Below are 26,950 nucleotides of genomic sequence, written 5' to 3'. Positions count from 1 at the left end.
AATATTTAACCATTGTATGGACTGTACATTTAGGTTTTAGGTGTCCTTCAAGGAGTTTGTATGGCGATTTTCTTGTTACGTCTTCACTTGCCACCTGAAATACCACTTACCTGACAGGACTGATGAAAAGGGCTGTCCAGAAACTGCATATGAAAAGGATAAACCAAGCAGTTTCTCAGGAGAAAGGCCTTGAAGCAAATCTGGGAAGCATTCAGGCACTAACAACCACAGCAGTGAATGTGTGGTGCTATCTGAATGCCTCCAGCACAGCTCTTCTCACAATACTTAAGGGGTTATTTCCTACCAACCCACAATGACAGAAAGACTTTTGCGTTACCATAGTACTGACATTTTCTGCATCAGAATATCTCCAAAAGCACAACACAGCACTAACAAAAATGCTGATATGTCAGTGTTCCAGCTTCCTCCATTATGGGAAGTACATCACGTTGTGACAGTTTAGGAATTAGTGTTGTGAAAAGGAGAAAATAGATCTACAAAAATCATTTAAGAAATTATAGTAAACAAAATTTCACACCGTAAATTCCTTTTGGCAGGAGATAGATGCTCTCTTCTCACTACTTTATCACCAAGTGACCCAGTTTTTCACCTACATAGCCCACTAAAAAGTGCTTAATAAAACACAGAAGCAATTTGGACATTTGGAAGGCTTTCCAAATACAAGTTTTGCAGTTACCAAAATGATTTAAATCATTTTCACTCCAAGACTTTGCACATAATAGAACTTACGGGCAGAAAACTCCTCCAGCCCGAGCCACGGGAGAATGCCAACTTACAACTGCCTCTATAATTCATGATTTCTTTGAATTATTCTCTGTTTCTGTTTGTGTTGATAAATAGCATCTACGTAAAAGTCTCTTTTGTGTTGGCAATCAACTGTAATGTCCAGGAAGGACTCTGCATCATCTTTTTGGTTTGGTGTCACATTAAAAATAAAATAGATGAGTGTAAAAATAAAAAATAAGCTCTGCATATATTCCATAAAAATACTCCAAATTTCTCTATACTGCAATATTCACAGTTTCCTATTTTCACTTAAACTTTTTTCCCTATTGAAAGCAAAATGAGTGCAGCATGGAGAAACCATTTACTCAGTCTTTGTCAAAAGGAGATGAATTCAGAAGGTTCATATCTAGAGTAATTACTTCCTGATTTTACAGTTATAGCTTTGTTTATTTAGATTTTGGTAGCACTGACTCTTAGCTTCAAAACCTCTTGAAGCTCATCGTTATTTACTTGTCAGGCTTGAGATGCAACTCTGGAGTTTAGTCTCCTATTAAAAAGTTAATACAATGACAGTTGTGTTTTGTGCTTAGCCAAATGACACTTGTAAAATCTTTTAACCTAAACCGTTGTAGGAAAATACAGGCTTGAAGTTCACTAACAAGTGCAGTGAGCAGTGTACAAATAGGCCCAGTGTCAACTGGGCCTATTGTTCCTAGGGTTCTTGTTCTGAAATTCAAAAAGTTCACTCAGCACTTTACTATTTTGTAAGAGTGGGATTTCAGTTAACATTTAAACTCATGTAGTTTACATGTGCTCCTGTGCTGAACAGCTGTGGGACTTGTGGCATGTAAATATACATTCACTGTTGTTTTCGAATATTTTACTGTGCGTGTACTATAGATGACAGACTTGTCTATAGATAGACAGCAATGTTTTAAATCTTGATTGTCCATCATTCTGTCATTATTAGTTATTATTATATGTCATTGTAATCTTTTGGGTATTCTTCTATGCATGATACTGCCAGAAGAAAAAAACAAAACAAAACAAAATCCCAGGTTTTTGTACTTGGACAGCATTTATTAGCAATTCTGTGATTTAAGAACCCTAAATTTTAATTTTCCTGGCATACAAACTGGGAATACTAGCAGCCCCAGTACATGAGCACCAATGCACGTTTCGTCCTCTACCATGGCTGCAAATTTAGAAGTGTGACACATTTGTACAATGGATCAATGTCAAGGTGCGCCCATTTTCCCATAATTGCAGTCATTCTCTTAACATCCTTTTGTAAAATTACTTCTGCAAGATCATCCATCTATTTTTGTCAGCTAAAAACTGTTGGGTCCCCAGATCCCAAGCCAGCTGTGGTTGTTTCTGACTGTTCTGCATAGCATGTATTGGAAATTGCAGGGTTCCCTGAGATATTTCCACTGAAGCCTATGGATTCTGTATGGACATAGCCCTCAAAATTATATTTAAGATATATACTGAACTCATTAAGCAGGTCTAATAGCAAAGAAACTTCAAAGAGTGTGTAGGGGCTTTTCACCTGCAAAGAAGGTTAAGAATTCCAGATCAATTCCAGATCTGAGCATTCAGATGCAAAGTCTTCAGGTATTTTGAAGTGTTTTGGTTATTAGTTTCTCCCAGGCTTTTGCTTTTTAGAAATTAAAAAAAGGAGTAATTCCTTCAATGATCAAGCACTTTTGTCTGTACTTTGGAGTTTGGGATCCTGGCTAGATGCTGTAGGAATGCACAAATAAAAACATTGACTGCAGCTTAATAGCATAAATTATTTGAGTTTCAGATGTGGCAGAAGTTCTGTTACTTTTTTTTCTCAGTACCCTATCCTAGTATGCATTCATCCATCACTCAATTTTTATCAGCAAAAATCATTTAGAAGGTGATAAAATGACAACATAACCCCCCACACCCTAAATACAGCACCAGCAAAGACTAAGTATTCCACTTCCTTAAAGGCACAAAAAATTATTGCCTGAAATCCATCTCTTAGGAGTAGTCCTAATTAATAAAATGAATAATTAACTGTGTGTGTTTTTAGGGCACAAATGGAGAAATTCTATTCTACATGAACTGCCAATGAACCCACAATGATGACTACTTTACATTTGGGTTGAACTACTTTTAAGCCGGTGCAATTAGTGAGACTGATTGCTTTCCATTTGAGTTGGTAACAGGTGTCTTCAATTAAAGGCTATGCATTTTCCTTGAACTTGCATGTTCATCATCATCGCTTTGTAGAATTTTATGCTGCCATGAATCATTTCTGCCAGATAAGACATCATAGCAAAATGTGGCAATGAAATTTTCAGAGAAAAATATTTTGGGCTAATTAGTATTTTGTCTGAAACATAACAGAAGAGGAAAGAAATTCTGAGCACTCAGAGAGCTCTCCATGAGCCCTGAATTCCTCAGGGTCTTGTGTAACCACTCAGAATTACAATTGGATCTGAAAAAGGTTTTAAGCAAAAAGTCAACGTGTGCAGCTTAATTCCCCGTTTTGGAGAAGTTTTCTTCTACTGTCAGGTAAATATTTTTAGTCCTTTAACATAACATTTTTGTACCAATACCATAAATTTTTCATGGGGAAAATTTTCATCTGACTTCAAAACTAGACTGAAGTTCTTCAAAATTGATCTAGAACATCCTGCATCTCTACATCACCGCTTGCACTCTTGGCTTATATTGGTTGAACAGAGAGTCATCGTGCTTTTCTATTCCTTTCTGACCACCGTGTCAGGAAACAATAAAATGTAAGGATAGAACAGGCAGATCAGTTGGAATTTCTAATGCTTTTTATACTGTTAAGAGTCAAACCGCACAGCTGGCTATGGCATATATTTAACTAGGATGTTAATGTGTTGCACAGTTCTTTCTCATACAATGAAGAGCTATATCAGTTCCTCTGTCATCATTAGCAGAAAAGCGCAGAAAAAAATTAAATTTTGAGGTGTTTCCACTCACCTCTTTGACCCTTTCAAATTCCAACTTGCTTTATATCAAGAAAACATTTTGACGGTAGTGGGGATACAAGTATGAGAGAGCCAGAGTGACTTATATGCAATTACTGTCTTCATATCGCTGCTGAAGCTGGGAGTAGTCACCTAAGAAATTTGAATGTAAAAGCTTGGAACTTGCTATACCAAAGGAGCAGTTTGCAGCTTGGAGCATTAGTAGGGACTTTATACACTGGAGCTTGCTTTGGCTTTTCTGATTTTGGAGTCAGTTCTTTAAAGACTATCACGGGGAGAGCTTACAAAAGAAATTGTCTTACAGCTAATGTGCCAGTTTAAAAAGTGGAGAGTGTATTTTTTAACTGTGAAGACAAAATGAAACAGTGGAAGACAAGACTGAAAGGAGAACAACATATAAAAAAGCATACATAAGGTTAAGGCTTTAAAGTCTAAATTGGTGGAATTCCACATGAATAATTCCCTGCAAGGAATTCCCTGCTAAATCAGAATCTCATTAACTTTACTGATACTTCTAATACCGATACATTAATGCATCTAAGTTTTTAATAAATCATGATATAATCTCATACAGAATAATAGGAAATAATAGTATAAAGGGAAAACTATATACTTTTCAGGTGAACAGAATGATTCATGGGATAAAAATAAGAACCAAGGCACTGCCTTTAATTACCATTTTTAAAAATTACTTTGATGAGTCAGATTATGAGGCAAAGCAGTTGATAACTTTGGTTTAAGGAATTATTCATTGGTTGTGGGGATTTAAGCTGCAAATAGCAAGGGTTTCTGTGATTCTTCAGTGAAGTAGATGTAGAAGAAGATAGAAGTGTAGGCAGTAATAGGTACCTACTGCAAGGTAGGTTGAACAGTTACTAGAATCTGATGATTTTAAAGAAAGATGTTTGGAATAAAAACTGTTTATACACACAATTGCAAAAGTCATCCCTAGCTCTATGGGAAGCATCTTGATACATTTCATTGCAAATTTGAACAAGCAGAGAAAAGAATGCTTTGTATATTACATTTGGCTTGACCTGAAAGATTAGAAAAGGGAATTGTCTAATATTTTATGGGTGTTTTCTGTGTCTGAAGAATAATTTAATTATTTTTCCTGAACTATATCTTCCCAGGGAATTTGTGGACTCAACACTTATGCTATTTTCAAAATTCCAAGGAGACAAAAAAATTCTCCTCTTCAGTTCTAAAACAGACAAATAAAAAGTTTAAAAAGCCTTTAGCTTTTGGTTTTTATAGATTATTTAAATAAATCTAATGAACATTTATTGAGTGTATCCATTAACATTACACAGTATTGTGTCCATAATTACTTTCTCTTATTTTTTTCTGTGTTCTTTTAGAGATCATCTATAGCTGGGTATTTAATGAATTCCCATCTTTCGTGGCAGAAGATAGCAGACGCTTCATCTCTCAGGAGACAGGCAATCTCTACATCTCCAAGGTGCAAACATCTGATGTTGGCAGCTATATATGCCTGGTAAAAAACACAGTGACGAATGCCAGAGTTTTGAGTCCTCCTACACCTCTGACACTGAGAAACGACGGTAAGAAAAGCATTATTTCTGGGTACCACATGGAAGCAAAAATACTAAGCCAAATATGCTCTAGTTAATTTAAGAACCATGATTTTATTGTTTTTCTATATATGCATGCATTTACTGCAGCAATCAGCAAAGGAAAGGTGTTCAAGGAGACAGTTTCTTTTGAAACTTCTAACAGTTGTGAGAATATTTAGGCCTCCAAAGGCTGAGGTGCAATCTGACACCTCCTGATGCATTTTGTTTAGAACAGTTACTCCTTCTTGCTCTTCTGGTGCTCTGTCACTGACAGAGAGAAGCAAATCTCCTTTCTCGGTAGTGTCTTTTTCTTTAGGGCTCAGCTCAGTTGCCTCAACCCAGGTGGCCACTGCCACACTGCGATACTCTCAGGCATCTGAGACATCCGCAGGGAACTGGCAAATATCACATAGGGCATACATACCAACGGCAGGATGCCAGGAGATATGGAGATTCATGCATCTCAAATGACACAAACCACACATGGAGAGACAACTGAACTGAGTTCTTATGGCTTAAAACTTTACCTGTTGCTGTACTAAAAACCTGTTACACTTCCAGGCTCCAATTCAATGCACTGATTAAGTACCACCAAGAACACCGCAATAGCTTTGATTACAATGATAGTTAGTTATCCAGGCAGTTTTGAATTTCATCAAGGCGTTACACTGCAGTGTTTTTTTCTGTAAATAAGTACCTAAATCTTATTATTAAAAAGTGGCTTAGGATATTTTCGCTAAAGATCAAAAGAAAACACTTCCCAATAATAAGTCTTATGGAGCGGTATGACATTTCAATATAAATGATATGTAACTCGGATTCTGTTAGAATATCTGCCAATAGAGGCAACTGTGTTATTTGCTCTTTTGCAAGCAAAAAGATTAATATTTATTACATTATAACCGCATTTGGTTTTGTTTTCTGTCAAAATAATATTATTTTTAAGAAGAATCATTAATGATTCCATAAGTGCCTATATTTTCCTTTTTCCAAGATGTTCCACAATTAATGATGCTTTCTAGTTCTTCAGAAAGACTTTTCAGCAATTCAGCATGTGTGAATCCATACTTACATAAATCAGAGAGAAAGGGAGAGAGAGAGAGACTGAGGATTTTGTTTTGCTTATGGCTTTTTCTAGAACAAGGACTAGTCCTGTGATGTAGAAGCATTACAAAAGCTGGACTTGAACACAGATGACTTAGTTTAACATAGTAAATAAAAAATGTGTTCACAGATTAGAAAGGAATTAAGTTAATGTTTATTCATTGTAATAAGTTAAAATTTCTGTCTGCACAGCATACGGCCTCTGGAGCAAAAAGCTGCATGTTTTACTGTATAATTTCCTATTTGATTTGCCGGTTTAGTATTTATGTTAATCATTGAGTTTCAGGTGTTTAGTTTTACTGAACTAACATAGTAGACCTGATCTTTTCAGTATCAACCTTTAAAAGTTAAAAACCCCAAACACTGACTGTCTTTTTAATCAGTTTGAACTCTGACAAAAACAGATAGAATTTTATTGCCATATTCATTATTCATATCTTGCGCTACTGTTTCTTTATGACATTTCTTCATGCTTTTATTGGGTTCCAGTTTTGTGCAGAAATTCAACAGATTAGTTATCCATATCATACTAACAGTAGTACAAGGGCACACAATATAAGAAACAGAGAGAGTAAATAAGGATGAATGCAGCAGTCTGCGTCACTGAGATAAGAAACAAAATCTGCGAAGGAAAATTCTGAAGAGTTTCTTAAATGTCAAGTGGATGGTATGTACCAGCCTCAAGCAAATTTGGGTTTCATGGCTGGCTGTCATACAACTGTGATAATCCAACCTTCTGAACTGTGCTGGAGTATTGGGGAGACATTTGCACATAGATGAACTGCTCCTCAACAATTTCCCGATTCATTTTTTCACATGCATTAATTTCTACCAGGCTTCCATGCCTTAGTTTTCATCTGTTGGGATTTCTGAAAAGCCCCCTTCTTGTAATGGAGTTCTTTAGTATTTTTCAGTATATTGCTTGCCTTCCTGTATGACTGAGCAAGTTTCTCGGTGAAGAGACCCAGAGACTTTCTTTTTTCAGAGACTTTCTATTTAACTTTGCAGTCTCCGTAAACCTCCCTTGAAAAAATATTCAGGAAAATTCAGGTTGTTAAATCATATTTATTATTTAGAATATCTGCCTTGTTCTACCTCCTTCACAGAATGCAGTAATATGCGCCTTTTAAAAACTATCTGGCACCACAATTAAAATATTCCATTAATAGTACTGTACTTTTTCTTTTTGATAGAAATTGATTTAGGTTATATTGCCTTGTCAAAAGAAAAATATTAAAGAGAGATGACTGAATTTTAAAAATATGTATACCTTATACTTCAAAATATAGGATAGTATAGCTGCTGAAAAGAGGTGCTCATTAGAGGTAAAGAAACTTAAAGTAATTTGTGGAGAAAGAAACAGCTGAGGATGGACTCTAATAAGGAAGTGAGAAATGGCATTAAAACAAATATCCAACTACCTGAAAATCTACTTGACCCTATGTCACTGAGTTCTGTTGTATGATTTTGAATTTGGCATATTAAGCTTTTTGATTATAAAATGAATTGAGTTGCATTCAACTTTTCAAATATTCACTTCAGTTTAAAAATCATACAGCTGTCTGAGTTCTAATGGTTGGCATCACAACTGAGGTTATGCTACGCAGTGAGCACATTTGTCAGAAACCACAGGAAGAGTTTGTGGTTTTAAACAGCTTCTACAAATGGCACTATATAAATAAAACAATTCATATAGTCTGTATTCGCTGCATCATTAACTCAAAAATATTCTACTTGATATTATTGTTTTCGGATTTTCATATATAAACAGTACCCGTACCAAGGGGACTGGACAACTTGTGACAAAAAACACTCCTGTGACAACATTGGTCTCTATTTATCTGTGAGGAAGAAATGGAATAATATTAAGGCTTTCTGTCAAACTCTGCAGGGATGTAGAAACTTCCTGGGCTCTTATTAATCTTTTATTTCTTTCATTATGTGTCTCAAAGGGGAACTTAGCTCCTTGATATGAAGCAAATTAAATAAAAACATCAAGAAATCCTTCAATGGATTCTGAATAAAATGAATACCTCATTTGTTCAGATGTCCTTGACAATCAGTCATTTCATACAATTCAATTTCACTTCAAGATGGGTTATAAAAACACTCTAAAATTCTATCTGAGGAGATAAAAAGTTTTAGCAAGAAAAAAAATATGCATCATTTCATTAACTGTCTTTATAATGCATTAGAAACTTTGAGGCATTATTTAATAACTGTTTACAAATAATAAACACGGTTGTTAAAATGGATCTTTGCAGGCTTGGATGCTGATTGGGAGCAGTAAATTATCTTGACTAACAAAAACAACAGAAAGACTCTTCAAATTTAGGAAATAGAAACCTAGGGAGTATAAAACATTTGATGCTTGATACCATAAGGCAGTTATTTCAAGTTCACACATTTTCATTCCAGTTTTTTCTTCCTTTTTTATCTTTTCTATCTCTCTTGAAAAGATGTTAACTTTAACATTATTACTGTACAGGAGAGAATTTAGCAATTCTTCATTTTATCTCTGTGTAGATACTACCTAGTGCTATGGTAATTCTTTATAGTTATGGTAAAAGATATGATATGGTAATATCATAAACTCAATATGGTAAAAGATACTACCTGCTATGGTAAAATTTAAAAAAAAAAACCCAGAGAACCTGTACAATTTCAGACATCGGAGGACATTTTCTACTATGTTCCATTAGCGCAAATTAGTTTATACCTCAACGGAGGTTGGTGTGTCTGACCAGACATATTCTCATGTAACTGAATGCAGACCTTGACCACCTCTTTTTCTTTTCCGTGTCATCATAGTTCTGTGAACTGAGTCTTGTCTGTCCTAATTCTGTGTGATTAATAGTCTCACATAACAATAGAACATAGAGTTATCAAGGTATTAAGGATATTAATTTCTACTTTTCCATGACGGAACATGTTATGCATATGCTTATTCAGGTTGAACTCTGGGATATGTTGTATGAAAATCACTGAGACATCCAAAGATAACTTTCCCAGCGTTAAGAAAAGTTTGGAAGAAGTAATAATAATTTACCCAATGGTAGAAATTAAGCAATAAAAAGGGCCAGTATAAAATAGTACGATAATAAATAATAAATAATACAAAATCAATAGTTGCACAATTCAACAAGGCCAAGTGCAAGGTCATAGGAAATAGATTATTTCCATCCCTTAACAAAGCTGATAGTTGTTAATTAACTTAAAATTAGCATTAAAAACATTTGCTTAAAGATTAACCCTAATGTTTATCATAGAATCACAGAATCATAGAAGGGTTTAGGTTGGAAGGGACCTTAAAGATCAACTAGTTCCAGCTCACCTGCCATGGGCAGGGACACCTACCACTGGACCAGGTTACTCAAAGCCCCATCCAACCTGGTCTTGAACACTTCCAGAGATGGGGTCTCCACAAGTTCCCTGGGCAACCGGTTCCAGTGCTTCATCACCCTCATAGTGAAAAATTTCTTCCTAATATCTAATCTAAATCTCCCCTCTTTCAGTTTAAAGCCATTGCCCTGCATCCTAACGCTACAGTCCCTGATAAAGAGTCCCTCCTCATCTTTCCTGGAGGCCCCATTTAGGTATTGAAAGGCCACTATAAGGTCTTCCTGGAGCCTCCTCTTCTCCAGGATGAACAACCACAACTCTCCCAACGTGTCTTCAGAGGAGAGGTGCTCCAGCCCTCTGATCATCTTTGTGACCCTCCTCTGGACTTGCTCCAACAGGTCCATGTCCTTCTTATGTTGGGAGCCCCAGAGCTGGATGTAGTACTGCAGCTAGGGTCTCACAAGAGTAGAGGGACAGAGTCACCTCCCTCAACCTGCTGACAACGCTTCTTTTGATGCAGCCCAGGATGCAGTTGGTTTTCTGGGCTGCGAGTGCATGTTGCCGACTGATGTTGAGCTTCTCATACACCAAGACCCCAAAGTCCATCTCCTCAGAGCTGCTCTCAAGCCATTCTCTGCCCAGCCTGTATTTGTGCTTGCACTTGCCCTGACCCACATGCACGACCTTGCACTTGGCCTTGTTGAACTTCATGAGGTTGGCATGGTCTGTTGGTTTTGACCATATAAAAGGGTTGAACTGAAGGGAGTATTTCAGGAGGAAAACTGGGAAAGGTTTGGAAAAGATTAAGTTCCAGCATTCAATGTGGAACAAGAACTCACACTGTGAAACAGTTTGCTTTGAGTTTAGTTTACTTTGACCTCTGTTAAGATAACTTCGTTCAAGGAGTTTTAAATGCTAAGTTTCCCCAATAGTTTGTAGAAACACTGTCTGCTGGAAATTAAGTTGTTGCTTTTTTTAATTAGCTTTTTTAAATTAAAGATTCTAGACATCTATCATCTTGCACATCTTCTGCACTCATGTTTTCTTGTTTTGCTTCTTATGATTTATTACACAAAGGAAAGACTTAACTTATCCATACACAGAGTATACAAAGCATAAAATAAATGAACTGCAGAAAAAATGTTCTTCTAAATTCAACTCAGGATAAGGAATGATGTTGCCTCAAACTGTAGCTATTAAGATTTCACACATAAGTTTGTTGGTAATATTTTAATTAGCAGTGACTAAATTAAAATTTCTGCAAATTGATAATGAAAATAACCTTTATGGTTGTGAATGGTTTTAGATTATTAAGAATGTTCATACCTAATGTTATGTATGTTACTGTCTCAAGATCTTTGATACAAATTCACATGTGACTGCTCACTTTGCTATCGTGGGGTATGGCATGATGTTCAAATAAGAACAACTTGTCAGTTTGAGGTTCTTATCAACATACTGAAATAATTTGATTGTGAACAGCAGGAATTTTGCTTGAGGTTAGGAATACAGTTAGTTTATAACAAGGATGATTTGTTGCTATTGGGTCTAAAACAATAGCTGTTGCTAACGGAGAAGAAATGTTAGGTTAGTTTGATATTTCTTATTGAGGAAATAATAGGTACTTGTATTTACATGGCTATATGAGGGCTCTCAACTGAAAAACATTTCCCATTTAGGAAGCTCTTTCCAGTTAATTAGGTAACAACGAATATCACGGCAACACTACTTTGTATCCTAATTGATCAGAATCAAATGAAAAATTCCTCTCTGGACGCTGCAACAATTTCGACACTTTTGGTACCTAACTGGAAAGCAGATATCTTGTTTTCATCCTGTAAAAGAACAGGGCAGGTTGCAAGAAAAATGGAGATTAAGGTCATATTTGAAGTACAAACAATTATGTCATTTACTATAGAAGAAATTAGGTTCTTTGAGACCGGTGAACACGCCATCAGTAAGATAATTAGAAACCCTGTGAAAATTAGATCCTCCTCCTAATCATTTAAATTATATAATAATTTCCAGGTTTCTGAAAAACTTTTGTGAGCCTAACCTGGATGAACAGCAGGCAATTTGAAAGGATGAACAATAAACATTGGCAGTGATGCCTAAAAGAAATCTGCCACAGATTTCTCGTGCCAAGTTCAGCACAATCTCCTCTTCTGTTAGAAAAAGCATGGAACAAAAACACAATGATAGATCTTTTGGCTTTTTGATTCATATTCTTAGATCTGTCAAGCAAGACAGCATGTTGTCTAGTGTAGTGGAGTCCTGATTTTTCTTGATGCGTATGGCTGCTCAGAAAAATTACCTAAACACACAGTCAGCGAAAATGTTCAGGTTATCGTGTTTCCATACAACTATATGTGCACAAATCCTCATACTGGAATGTTGTGTACAAGCCATTCAGGTGCCCTCACTCACCTCTGAATGTCCAAAGGATGAAGTTTTGTTTCATTCAGTGCCAAAATTACATATATGTGAGAAATTGGATGGATTGAAGTCTAGGTTATGACTCTCTAAAGACTTGTCTATGTAGAGAGAGGCAGCAGTCTTGGTCATAGTTACTGCTTGACGTTTTCAGAGACAGGTAAACAGAGATCTCTGCAGCCCAAACTGTGGACTAGAAATTTTGGCCTCTCATTTGAAGAACTAGAGAGAATACCACAGCTCCCCTCATTGCTTATTCTGAGTTTACCTCATTGCTTTTGTGTCCTTAGGGTTTGGTCCCAGTTCCTTTTACTTCTGTCATAACACACCCACTTACAACTGAAAATAAAGTGCTTCCAGTTGTATTTGCTGTTTAAGAGAGGAAGAAAGCTCTTGTGTAGGTATGACATACATACATGATATATATTAGTTATAAACAACTAATTTCTAAAATATTCCAAGATAGGAATCCTACTTCTAGAAAGGGCTTTCCATGCAGAGTTAAGAGAGTAATTGCTGGACTAGTGAAATGGAGTATAATATAAAGATGGATTTTAAAGGGGGAAGAGGAAAGTTTTGTTTAACCTTTAGTTAAACATTTCGTTTTGGTTACGTTACCTTCTTCTAAATTTATACCTCCATAATTAGAAATACATGAACATATTATCCCCTAGCTGTAAACTAAAGAAGAGTTTTTTCCCTTCTTGTGTTGTATTCATTAAGATATTTTTTCCCAGAAACTGAATTACTAAATTTTCTTTGGTATTAAGATAGATTCTAATAAAAACTTCTTTCCATGTAGTAATATGCGATAGGATTTGCTCTCTGAGTCACATATGAAAACATTGTTGGCACTTCAGTGTTAAATGCATTGCAGAATGAAATTTCACATGAGAGTTTTTAGGGCTTCTCAAAGAATAAAATTGTAGCTCAAAATTTGGCTAAGAGATCTCTAAGTGGAAGGAATATTGTGGACAGTTATCGTAAAACAATCATTCCCAGAGTAAATTTTTAGAGACTTACAGCAGGTACTGGTCCCTCCATTTAGAATACGATTAACGGCAGGTGAGTCAATAAATTCTTCCCAATGCATTGACAATTTCTGCTGCAGTCAGGATGAAATATGTGTATCAACATTATATTTTAATTAATTTGGTTTGTGCTGTGAATTTACTGTCATTGTAAATATGTGTATTTAGGGCTTTCTCTTCCAAATAAATATTTGGGGATGTTTAGTGGTGCAGGTCTTCAGGAAAAATGCTAAATATTCATTTGTCACAAAAAGACCCACATGACAGACAACCCTAGTTTGCATCATGGATTATTCGTAGAAGAAATTATACATGAACATTCCTGCCATAGTTTCTTAGTCAAAATTTTCTTGAGTTTGGACACATATTCACGCAATAGATCATCATTACAATGTGGTAGGAAACTCAATTTCTGATCTGTAAAATTATTAGAAAATTCTTATGCAGCAGGACAAGTTCATCACTCCTCAGGAGATTTCCCAGAGACTGAGAGGAACATCCAAACCAATAAGAATCCTTAATAATTCTGTGATTAGAGCACTATCCAGGCTGTAAAACAACTGGATTAACATTCCTACACCATCTGATTAACATCAGGGACTTCACCCAAAGCTCTCAGGCAAACACTCTTAATCACTGAACTATGGGGGTTGTATCTTTTGCTAATAAAATAATGGCAAGTATAAATCTGTGCCTAATCTTTCTCCTGAGTATAGGAAATCTTTGGCTTTCATTTTCTCCCTAGTACTCTGATGACGTCTAGCCAGAAATCTTATATTCAACCTGTTCCGATCAAAATTAGTTTCTAAAGTAAGTTAAAGAGCTATTGCTTAAACAGTTTGAAACAAAAACAAATCATTTTACCTGGAAGGGTTTAAGGAGCTATCACGGAAGCTTATCTTCTGGGAGATTCAAGAGGGTAGTTAATATCTGGAGAAGACTAATGGAACAGAAGCATTAGTGTCTACACAGTTGGAGGAAGATGATGTGTCAAGATTTCTCAGCAGTCTGATTTTTTTTTTCCCCATGAAGACAAAAAGTGTTCTTGTGTGGATACAGTCATAGATTCACAATTTTTCTACTCTTAATTTTGGGGTTGTAAAAGTCATGGAGTGACAGGCTAAATTAAGAAGTAGATCAGTCCTTTCCAAATGACTGATATCCTGCCTGTAGGACTGAAAGGACTGACAATCAGAAACTGATCTTGCTACTTTATTCAATTTTACATTTCCATTGAGTGGCCCACAGGGGATAATATAAACAGTTTTAGCTGCAGTAATATCTGTAAATGTTTGAAATTCTATTACATTTATTCCTGTGGTACGCGAGCACCTCACCATCACAATTTATCACATTATTGTGATTTAGTGAATTGTGCTATCTGTTTTTTGATGGAAAGCTAAAATGCAGACAACAGTGTAGCTGAGGGTTCATAGGACACTTTGGGTAGAGGAGATTTGAACTTAAGTCAAAGATTTGCAGCCAAGTCAGAGGAACAACTTGTTAAATGAAACCATTTATTAAAATTAAACCTGGTTTTATGAAGACTTTTCCTTACCTGAGTTGGAGAAAATGTAATAATTTCTCTGTGATAATTGCATTGTTGTAACAAAATCTGTGAAGGAAAGAATAGGGAAATCATCTCCTCTGTAAATACTGAGCTCCATTTCCACCTGTGTGACTAACAAGCCATTAACTAAAAAAAAGTCAAGCTGTACTTAGTCCTGGAATATTGTTAGTCATTTGAATCAGCGCTTTTTCAGTATTCAGAGGTATAACAGAAGGCTTATTAGTGTTTCATCTAATTTCATCTTCACTTGGCCAGGGATGACCCTGGCTGGACAGAAATGTGGAGAGCTGTACTCGGCCCTGGTGAGGCCTCACCTCGAGTACTGTGTTCAGTTCTGGGCCCCTCTGGACAAGAGGGACATTGAAGTGCTGGAGCGTGTCCAGAGGAGAGCTACCAGGCTGGTGAGGGGTCTGGAGACCAGGTCATCTGAGGAGAGGCTGAGGGAGCTGGGCATGTTTAGCTTGGAGAAGAGGAGGCTGAGGGGAGACCTCATTGCCCTCTACAACTACCAGAAAGGAGGTTGGAGAGAGGTGGGTGTTGGCCTCTTCTCCCAGGTGAATAATGACAGGACCAGAGGAAATGGTCTGAAGTTGCAGCAGGGGAGGTTTAGATTGGATATTAGGAAGAATTACTTTACTGCAAGAGTGGTCAGGCACTGGAACAGCCTGCCCAGGGAGGTGGTTGAGTCACCATCCCTAGAGGTACTTAAGAAACATCTAGTTGTGGCACTTCAGGGCATGCTCTAGTGGCAGAGATTGTAGGTTGTTTGGTTGGACTCGATGATCTTAAGGGTCCTTTCCAACCATGAAGATTCTACGATTCTATGAAAGGGCAAAGACCCGGAGACTGGGAAAAGTAAGGTGGGATGACTTGTTTCAGAATAAAGCCCGGGGGTAAGATTTACTTAAACAAACAGGAAGTTTGGCTTTTAACTCCCTTTTTAATCGTAGACAAATTTTCAAGATCTGGTAAGTTAGATTTATTTTGAAGTGATGCATTTCATCCTGATCACAAATTCAGCACTTTCATACTCATATCTGAACTCAGCTGAAAGGCACAGCTTGTGAAGTAGGGAGTGTAGTAAACTAACTAATTAGCCTAAGGAAGACTGAATCATGGGGGTCTCTCTGGGAAGGTAAAAGATTGTCCAAAGGGAGGTATTTTCATGGAAAGGCAGAGCACGGGAGCATTGAGAGTGGCTTCCCATTCCTCCATAGTGTTCAGACGATATGAGCTCTGTGATTTGTTAGCTGTTTGAAAATCCTATATCATGTTTTTATTTGGTGACGATCAATTTTATTTATTGTTATATTTCATGTTTGATAACTGGAAATAAAAAATGACTGAGAGAATTTTTTATGGTCTTAACCAAACCTCTGAAAGTGACTCATGTATATAAGTCTAAGAGAGATTGATTCTAATGCACATAACTCAAGGCCTCAATGTTTCTTCAAAGTTCAGGTTCCTTTTAGCACCTGATACAAATGAACAAAAATCTTGATGAAAATAAAGGTGGTGGTTGTATTACCATTACTGATTCATAGTGACCAAAACAGAAATTGGGAAAGATGAAGAGCCTGGAGGTACAACAGCCATAGCAAAGCAATTAGAGTGTAAAGTGGGAAGGTAAGGCCTTGATAATTCCCTTGATGACTATGCAACTGTAACGGCCTCCTTGGTCTCAAAGATCATAAATAATAAGAATGAAAAATATCCCTTTGCAATAATAGACTTCTGTTTCCTAATTTTCATAGGGACACCAAGCAATTGCTCAGTAATTTTTCTACATCTTTCTGCCAGTTGCTGCAGGCATGTCGCTTGCTGCTAACCCAGAAGAACAGGATGTAGTAGAAAGCAGTAGTAGGTCCATGTTTTGTTAGGAATATGAAATGATGGCCTGACTCGCAAAGGGCATTCAACACTTGTACAGATTGCTCCTACTTAAGAGAGTTAAAATAAGTTAAAAACATAAGATCTGAAAGATAATATTGTCCCTCAGATATGTTCAAAAGTGCTGTATAATTTGAAAGGCAAGAATAATTTAATTCTTTTTTAAGTTGCATTTTTTCAGGGCTAAAAAGGCAACAGATTCATAGCATATGACAATACAACACAATGATTTTCAGGAACAAAGTTTTACATAAACCCAAAAAAAACCTTTTTGTAAATCGATTGAATCACAAAATCTGTCAGTGAGTATGCGCAGTCAATGGATGACAGAGATTTAAAAGGAGCACCACAGGGATATAAAGTTGCCTCATAAAACCTAAATGAATTATTTTCAGTAGTGTTTACTTCAAGGGAACTTAGGGAGGTTCCCCTATCAAGACTAAAGTTCTTATAATTGAAGTTTCAATATAAGACATTTTAGAAGAAATACTGACATAATAATACTAACAAATTCCTAAAGCCAAACTCATATGCAGGAGGAAGCAGGATGTACTGTTTTCCTTCGGCAGGCCTCAGGGCTAGAACTAGTGTTGGTAGAAAAGCTGCTTTTTTAAAAAATGGACTCCTAGGAATACCTGAGGCACTACAGACCAGTAAGTCTGACTTCTGTGTCAAGAGATCTGATAGAAAATACATAGAAAAGTACAATCAGTAGAACTTTATTTATCACATTACCATACAGTAATCTTACCATGCAGTCATATTCCATGAACAGAGCTTTTAAAGAGGGAAGTCATTCATTGATGAGAAGCTGAACATGAGCTGGCAATATGTGCTCGCAGCCCTGAAAGCCAACCGCATCCTGGGCTGCATCAAAAGAAGCATGGCCAGCAGGTTGAGGCAGATGATTCTGCTCCTCTGCTCTGCTCTGGTGAGACCCCACCTGGAATACTGTGTCCACCTCTGGGGTCCCCAACATAAGAAGCACATGGACCTGTTGGAGCAGGTCCAGAGGAGGGCCATGAAGATGATCAGGGGGCTGGAGCACCTCTTCTCTGAAGACAGGCTGAGAGAGTTGGGGTTGTTCAGCCTGGAGAAGAGAAGGCTCTGGGAAGACCATATAGCCCCTTCCAGTACTTCCACCCAGATTAGGGTGCCACTGTGGATGAACACCAACTCAAGTGAAAAAAGTCAAATAGCATTACATCGTGAGGAAAGCAATAAGGAATAAACCAAAAGAAAAATACAAAAGAAACTCAAGCCAAAAAAAAATGCGGTAGAAAGATCTACAGCTCCAGTATTGCTGTGCTGTTCTCGTCTTCCCATATCAAAACGTTCAAATGGAATTTGAAATGGTGTAACATGGGCACTAGGAATGATCACAAGTTTATTAAAGATTCACCGTAAGGAAGGATTAATAGTCTGAGATTTTTCAGTCTCTGAAGGACATAGCTAAAAGCGATATGACAGATATCTTACAAAATCATGAATGACTCAACTAAGATGAATCAGAAACTGGTATTCATAATCACAAAAAAAGTGCCAGAAAACAGTAAAAGAAGTCACAAGGAATGTAATTAAATTATGAAATTTATTTACGCTGCAAACCAGTGGGAATATATTTTTATTACAGATTAGGCTAGGAATTATTTCAGTCTAGGCTAGGGAAAATTTTAGTTGACTACAATTTGGTTGATGCTCTGACTTTATTTTAATACCCAGGACACAAATATTAATTTACCTTTTTCCACAACAAAACCCAACCTTTTAGGCATTAATGACAGAACTGGTTGAGAATTTGCCTTTTCATATAAGGGGCAGTATTTCTGCACAAGTTCAGAAAACAACGTCAAAACATTTATTTAGTCATGTTTTTGATGAAAAATGGATCACTATTGCTAGTACATGTAGTACTTGCATGATTATGTTTTTTTAAAAAGAAATCTACTGCTACTTATTTATGGATTATTTATGGAATTACATTCTTTGAATTAAAACCATTTTGTGCTTTCTACTTCTGTTATTTGATTCACATATCAGATGCATTTAGATTTTCTAACTAAACTTAAGCCCCTAAAGACATGTTTAAATGCATATATGCTTAGACTTCATCCCAAAACAAATGCACAGGAGCCTGTGGGGCAACAGCAGGAAGAGAGCACAGCCCCACTGGAAACTCCTGAGTCCCACGAGAAACATTTCACGGGCTAGAAGTATATGTTTTACCATTTCATCCTTTTATACTTTTTTTTGCTCTAATAGATTGTGAGTTGTTTTTCTGTCTATCTCTGCCAGCTGGTCTTCTCTCAGCTGCAAATCTCATATTTCTCTACTTCCATGTTCCTCCTTATGCTCTTTTCTTTTCTCTTTCTTGCATAAAATATTTATTTTCTCTCCTTTCTTTTCCTCTCTTCTTCCTATTTGTTTGCTCTAGAATTCTTTGGAGACTCTTGACTGATTTTTATAGATTTAGACTAGACTTGTCTTGTTGATACTGTGTCCACAAGTCAGATTTTATTCAGTTTCCATCACCTAAAAATCTGAACAAGTCTTACTTTGTTTAATATAGCTTTTAGTTTGAGTATCGCTTACCCCAGCAGCCCATCTTCTGTCTAACTGAACACAGCTTTATAGTCACATTCTTCTCCTGCGATGCCAACTATGACATTTCCTCTAAGTCACATCAAATACAAACCTCTCACCTCACCTTATAAAACCTGTCTCCCTTCCCTGCTTGTTTCTAATTTCCTAAACTCTTGTCATTCTCCAAAGCTGTCAGTCACTCCACAGAAAATTCCAGAAAACTCTATTGATTTCAATGTTTATATTTTTCACATTCCTGAATGTTTTTCTAGTTGTATCTTGCAGTACTAAGCACATTACCCTGATAAAATTAATTGTCTCACAAATTAAAAGGGCCACTGGAAATGAAATAACCGACGTGTCTCCATATCTGTGTTTGTATCTGCATACACAAATGCTCTTGCATAATTTGAGTTTTTCTTGCTAAGCTTAGAATCATAGAATCACAGAAGCGTTTTGGTTGAAAGAGACCTTTAAGACCTTCAAGTCCAACCATTAATCTGGCACTGTCGAGTTACCACTAAACCATGTCCCTCAGCACCACACCTACACGTCTTTTAAATACCCTGAGGGATGGTGTTCCAATGCTCGCCAACACTTTCAGTGTAAAAATTTTTCCGAATATCCAATCTAAACCTCCCCTGGCACAACTTGAGGCTGTTTCCTCTTGTCCTATCACCTGTTACCTGGGAGAAGAGTAACCCCCAGCTCTCTACACCCTCCTTTCAAGTAGCTGTAGAGAGCGATAAGGTCTCCCCTCAGCCTCCTTTTCTCCAGGCTGAACAACAACCCCAGCTCCCTCAGACCCTCCTCATAAGACTTGTTCTCCAGACCCCTCACCAGCTTCCTTGCCCTTCTCTGGACACAATCCAGCACCTTAATGTGTTTGTTGTAGTGAGGGGCCCAAAACTGAACACACTACTTGAGGTCGAATACAGCATGATATGTTGATTTATTTGTCATAATTGTCATTGCACTGGTAAAGAAAGCTTTGGTGTATGAAAATTCTCGCCCTTCTATAATTGATTGCCTGCTTTAATCTTTCAAAATGTAAATATTAACCCATGTTTGAGAAAATAGGCAGTTTTTCTTAAGCTCACTGTTGTACTGCTGTTAATCCTGAAGAGCATTTTAGAATATGCAGTGGACCTGAGCAAAGCACATCAGATCAAAGTTATCTCCACCAATTACTAGCTTTACTCCTGGGCAGGTTCGAAAAACGAGACGCAGAGCTTTTCTGTGATAATCTCAACAAATGGAAAACTGATGATATTTCATATTTTAAACATTCCTTATTTTCCAGGTGTGATGGGGGAATACGAACCAAAAATTGAAGTCCATTTTCCTTACACAGTTACAGCTGCAAGAGGAACTACTGTTAAGATGGAGTGTTTTGCACTTGGCAAGTAAGTACAGATTCTTTCATAATTAGACATCATTGTTTATTAAGATGTGACGTACCTAATTTGTTATTTCGTTATTTTACGGGATTTTGTTTTCACAGGCAGTTCTTACTGCATGCTCAAAGTAACCAATTGACTAAGTAGCCAATTATGAATTGCCCAGCCATTTCTGTGGACAGTAATTCATTCAAGATAAAAGACTCTTTGTCAAGAAGAAAAGTAACATTCTTGTAAACAGAAAAAGGAAAGTTTATTACCAGACACACATTTACTCACTGTGATGATAAATCAGTAAATTAGATTTTATTCTGCCAGAACATCATAGTTGGAGAATAAACACGATAAGCAGGTTTTTTTCCCCAGATGTTAGTTTAAAGATGAAGCTAAGAGCACAATGTTTTAAACATGTCCTAACACACTTTGTGGCAGTGCCAGGGGTCTAGTTTCTACCTGACCTAATAATTAGTGTAACCGAAGTGCTAGAGAACGGGTGTTTAGTCTGTATTATTATCCACAGCAAGAGTTTTTTTCATATGTTTATTGATAAATTAGTTTAGGGAGAGAAAGATTTTAGAAATACGTCTTCGCTATTTCATACAAATTAAACAAGAAATGAAATTACTTCTATACACTATTCAGATCATAGAACACAGGATGAAATTGATAACAGTTCAATTTTTTTGTGGCAGTTACTATTATTATTGTTGCCAAGAATAAGGGTGTCAAGGGTAGTATACAGTCTGACAGAACTAAGAAGCAATTCTAGGGATTCAAAGAAATTATTCTTTCTTCTGTACATGTATGTAGCTAAAAACTGGTGTTCCATCAGTGATGTTTCACTAGAGACTAATAAACAAATACAAAGGGTCAGTTTTTTTCGAAAATACCCCATCAAATTCTTTGTCGGGGGGGGTGGGGGTGGGGGTGTTGAAAGAAATCTCACTGTATTGAATTCCTTTCAGTTCCTTTTGATAGTAGTGTTCTTTTTGGTCTTTTTCAACCCACCGAAGTCATGCTGCTCAATATCATATATCCTGCTTGGTTTTTTAGTTCACAGCACATACAGGTTCCTTGCAGCCTGGCTTTGATTAAGAAACTGAAAATATTTGTAACTCCTGTGGAGGAACTTCAGAAATCAGTTAGGTTGAGGGGTACCGTATCCTCCACACCAATTCTTCTTACACATTTACCTAAGTAGGTGCAAAGCATAAGAGGAAAGGAGTTTTAAAGCAATAATTTATTTTCCTGAGGATCACCACTCCAGCTTGCTCGGCAGGTCTGGTTTTCCAGAACAACCTTTCAAAGCCTGTCTCCACTACCTGAGAGGCCTTTTTAAATGTTTTTATAGTCATTTTGGCCTTCGTGTGTCACTGGTCACTGGATTTTTTTGTTCAGATTTTTCTCTTAACAGTTCCTATTTACTGGCTGGATAAGAAATGTCTTAAATTTGTTTCCCTTCTTGTCTGTTTTTCCTGGTTGACCAATATCCACATACTCTTATTGAGCAGATCAACAGAAAGTATTCACAAATAATTACAGAGGAATTCTGACAAAGTATTTTAATTGTATCTATTTAGGCCCAGTGAAGTTGAAGGAGAGGCAGGACACAACCAAACCAGTCCAAATGAAATGTGGGCGACCATAGCCCATGCACAGGGCTGTGAGACTGGCTAATGTGACATTGGACAGCAAGAGCGGCTTTTGTAAATTCATTCCCCACTTAAATGTAGGCAGTAGTTTAGAAAGCAAATATGAGGGGAGGACTTCTATAGGGTAAAAGACAAGTTCTTATGTTTTATAAAATAAAGATAAGGAAAGAGCTACATGAGAGAGGACAGAAAAGCAATAAATGGAGAGATTCTCAGAAATGCTGAAATGTATGAGGAAAAGAGCTGTTCTGTAGAGGGTGGTGGCTCCAGTCTCTCTCCTGTCATCAACACTAACCAATCTTCTGCCAGGTCAGTAGTTGGCAATGGGGCCCTTTTACTCTTGGCTATGGCTGAAGCAGTAACCAACACGTTAGTTTCTGTTGTCCTCATTTTGCTGGAATTAAATTGCAGTTCCTGACAGATTACAAGTCAACTGTCACTTTCCAGTGGAGGTATGCCACATGTTGTCCTTCACAACCATCACTGACAGGCAAGAAACGCGGCTACTGATACCTTCCATCATCAGCACCTTGGGATTTAGTAAACCCTCTCAAACAGTGTCAGTCTCTATTCAAACAACCACATAAGGAAGGCGAGGGTTGACAGGAACGGCTTCAATTAGCTTATTTCCACATTTGTACTTGGCATTAACCTTTAATAAAGGAAAAAAAACAAAAACACCTGAACCATCAAGGAATGTAAGGTTATCTAATAAGTTGACCCCATTTGCTGCTATTATAATGGGCAGCTATTTTTACCATGCACATTCCTTATCTTCTTTTTGCAGCCATTAATGCACAATCAAATCAGCTGAGTTGAAATTGCTTTCAACCTGATGCGGTAATAATTACATGAATGACATTTCAGGCCTCGTTTGAAACCTGGAGGCTGAGGTGTGAGGTAGAAACGGATCACGTTTCCTATTCATTTTCATCATTTTCATTTTTTGCCCTCATCTCTTATTCCCTATAGCTTGCAAGAATCTTTTCTTGTTACACTGCCACGGGTCCTCGTTACCAAACTGAATCAGCAACTAATTTGTTCCTTCTTTATTTAGCATTTTGAGATTTGAATTCTTATTGTAAATAACACAGAAGTTATTCCAGTCTCAAAGCCAATGTGCTCCTGTTTTTCTCATAGTTTAATTTAGCTGTCTGAAAGACTCGCTCTTCTCTCTCTTCTGTAACTGTGAGAATGACAGACATTCTGGTGAGATTTCCTGAAGTAGGCATTTGGCAAATATTCCAGAAAGAGCCTAGTCTTTAGTTACAGATCAATGATTTATTAATAGTGTTTATTTAGAAATGCCAGTCACTATGGCTGTAGGAATTAAATAAATTGGAGCTCTGCAGCTTTTGTCTCCAAACTAAAATCAAATGTCTTAATTGCCTGACAGACAGAAATTCTCTGAGAAGGATTTTATTCTGATCCAAGCAATATGTAGCCAGTGCAGTTGTAAGTGAAAATATTATGTTACTGATGTCACTTATAAATAGACTTCATTGTTGCTAAATAACTCCAAGTAATACATGAGTAAAATACCTCAAAATTATGTTATGTTTATTAGATAATACTGCTTATAATGAGCATCATTCATTGTCGAAGAAATCACTGCATATATCCATGATTTACTGCTGAGGTATAACGGGAGGGATGACAGACAGAGGAGTCAAAATTTGCTGCATTATATATCAGAGTGTGTATTTTGCAATTAGTGATGTATGGTGATTTGTGATGGATATTTATGCTGGCCCACGTTTGTTGAAGTGTTATTTTATAGCCATATTCACTGATACATCCACACAACAGCTTGTGTTTGGATTATGTCTATGTTTCATATACATCTGTATATACAGCATACAGATACAGTTTCTGCCACCCATTTATGTCATTTGTATTAGGAACACTTAAATTTTTGTTTGTTTCCTAACAAGACAGAGGATCTTTTTCTTTTTTTAAAAAGAATAATAAAAATACCCACTGGCATTTACAAAATATTAATATGTTCTATTTTTTAAAATTTTCATAGGAACAGAACTCCATCTTTTAAATTTATATAAATGCTAAATCCTGATTAAGATTTACATTAAACATAGTTAAAATAATGATAATTAAAAAGGAAAAAATTTCCTTTAAAACTTACTGAATGGAAGAATTCAAAACACCTACATTAAAAATCTAAATCTAACCAGCAGTATTTTAATATTTGTTTTTAAGTAACACAATTTTCACTGCTTGTCTCTTCTGTTATTTAAAAAGACAAGGTGATTTTTTGGTAAAACGAATAAATGAGCTTATTGGTAATGAGGTGGTTGTTTGTAGTCCAGATAATCCTGGTTTTCTACCAAGTCCATCATTCCAATGTCTGAACTGAAGTTTATTATGTAAATTGGGAAGACAGATCATGACGTAGTTCTGTGGGTACGTTCTGGTGAAGAAGCCATCGTTTTCCCAGCTGACACGCCTGCACACATCACAGCATTCCTGGCTTATCCTGCTGTCAGGCACTGCCTTCTGTGACAGCAGGTTGCCATTTTCGTTTTGTCTCAAATATTACTGACTTTTTTTCCAAGAACATCTGGAGGCAACTGGTTAATTCTTTCATTTCTTTTTTGATGTACTTTTTTAAAAGGAAGAATTGTAATGTCTTCATTTTTCTCCCCATTAAAAGGATATGAAACTAATGGTGCTGTTAGGCAAAAGGACTTTAAGTTCTGTCCCCATCATGTGCCATATTAATTAGTGAAGCACTTCCAGTGATGGCCATCTGAGTGTTCCTTAACACTTCCTGACTCTGCAGTATAGTTATCTTATCAGTTATTTTAATACTATTATTTTAACACTATTATTTTAACATGGGACTTAAAAGCAGGCATAGATGGAAATATATGGCTTTTAAAAGCCTCAAAATGAATAAGTTTTCATAGTTCGAGCAATGATCCAAGCTCGCATGAAAAGCTGTTGGTTACAACCCTCCTCAATGAGCATAGATCCTTGCCCTCAAAGTAAAGCAAGAAAAAGGAAATGTCAGAAAATTATCACTCTTTTTCCTTTTCTCTCCTTTTTTTTTTCTTCTGGTATATAACTCTAGATTTACTTTTTTTTCCTGTTTCAAATAATTCTTCTACAGCCACTCTTTCACACAGATTTTTTAATGTAAAATTTTGTATAATACACTCACCCTACTTGACCGTCACACTTCAGCCTTTTTCTCACTGCATTTTTGGTCATGCGTCACAACATACAAAAGCTTCTATATTATTCTCCATATAAACTTCATAATTCATTGGTTTTTTGTCTCCGTCCAGAAAAAAAAATAAATATAGAGTTTGTATTATGATAGTGCCAACAGACAATTTTGAGTGAGTTATCACATTTTATTTCTCATTAGAACAAATTAGAGGATGTGGGGCTATTGCTGTACCTGTAGGTTACCAAAGTTTTCAATCTTTGCCTTTAAAATGGGATCCCTGGGCTATGTAGACTGCCAAGAGGATTGTTTTGCTAAAAAAAAAAATACTTTTATACATCCCTTTTTTTTTTTCATAATAGTTATTTTTTAACCACATAGATCAACACATAAAGATCAAAAGAATCAATAGAGAACAGTGCTGACAGACAATTTTTCTTACAAGCCATAAGCTTACTTTTCTGTATTTTTGAGAGACTGTTTTATGCTTGGGCTATTTCTATATGATAGTAACATCTACACAGTTTATCAATATTCTTTCTAAATGCTACCTTACTTCACTTTAGTAATGTCAAAACCATGGTTTTTATTGTGAATTATTCTTAGTTAAAGGTAAGAATAAAATAGAGATATTGACTTCCTTTTATTACTGAATTATGATCAGGCTGTTGTGATAGAAGTGTTGTTCATGCTGTTATATTTAATATTGCTTTAATATTTCTATTGTAAACTTTGTTTTGAAGAGATTTATAACTCAGTCATAAACTTTCATCCCATTCAATATGGCTTGCAAAAACTCAGCTGATAGTCCATTTTTAAATCTTGCTTTCTAAATGAAATAAAATAAGATAAAAAGAAGGTGAAGTTACATATATTTAAGTCATACAAATGCATGAAATTTAGTGACTTGTAATCTAGGAAATGTTCTAAAATGTTCTCTTGAAACAATGAACTCTGAATCAATTCTGGTTAATAAGTATCTCAAAGTTTTAAATCCATGGAATATAGGATTTTATTTTCTCTGCTTGACCTGATTTCTTTTAACAGACTTTTCTAATCCTCCTTCAAATTTTTATTAAAACTCCTATTATTTATTTTATGTCACGATCAATATTTTCATTGCAGAGTATGTACATGTAGAGAGACCTTACTGGAGATTTTTCAATATGCAGAAGTAAAAGCAAAAGGTGTTTGGATAAGTTAATATGATACATAAGCAAAGATCAGGGTGGTGATACAAAAAATCTTTATGATCCGGTGAAGGGCATTTGGCTGTAACTGTGGAGAATTGCATGAACTCTCTGAAGAAATTATTTTTGCTGGTGTTGCTCATTAAGACAATGACATAGGATAATGGCTGTAAAGAAGGCTTTTCTAGATATTGCAGAACTTTTGGGAGATGTAAGTCCACATGTTAAAAGGATGTTTCTGTAAA

General features: G+C 36.3%; 1 protein-coding gene across 4 annotated transcripts in view; it reads left to right on the top strand.

The window, feature by feature from the left end:
- Positions 1-26,950, top strand: part of CNTN5 (contactin 5) — a 661,723-nt gene that overhangs the window by 482,630 nt on the left and 152,143 nt on the right. For all 4 annotated transcript variants that reach the window (XM_074570954.1, XM_074570976.1, XM_074570986.1 and 1 more), the window contains 2 exons: positions 5,105-5,308; positions 20,577-20,679. In XM_074570954.1, the coding sequence (XP_074427055.1) occupies positions 5,105-5,308; positions 20,577-20,679 (307 nt within the window). The remainder of the gene's footprint in view (positions 1-5,104; positions 5,309-20,576; positions 20,680-26,950) is intronic.

Source organism: Larus michahellis, chromosome 1 (genome assembly GCF_964199755.1).
Source record: "Larus michahellis chromosome 1, bLarMic1.1, whole genome shotgun sequence".
NCBI lineage: Eukaryota > Metazoa > Chordata > Aves > Charadriiformes > Laridae > Larus > Larus michahellis.
The sequence above is the reverse complement of the archived record's forward strand: the minus strand, read 5'-3'. Positions and strand labels throughout refer to the sequence as shown.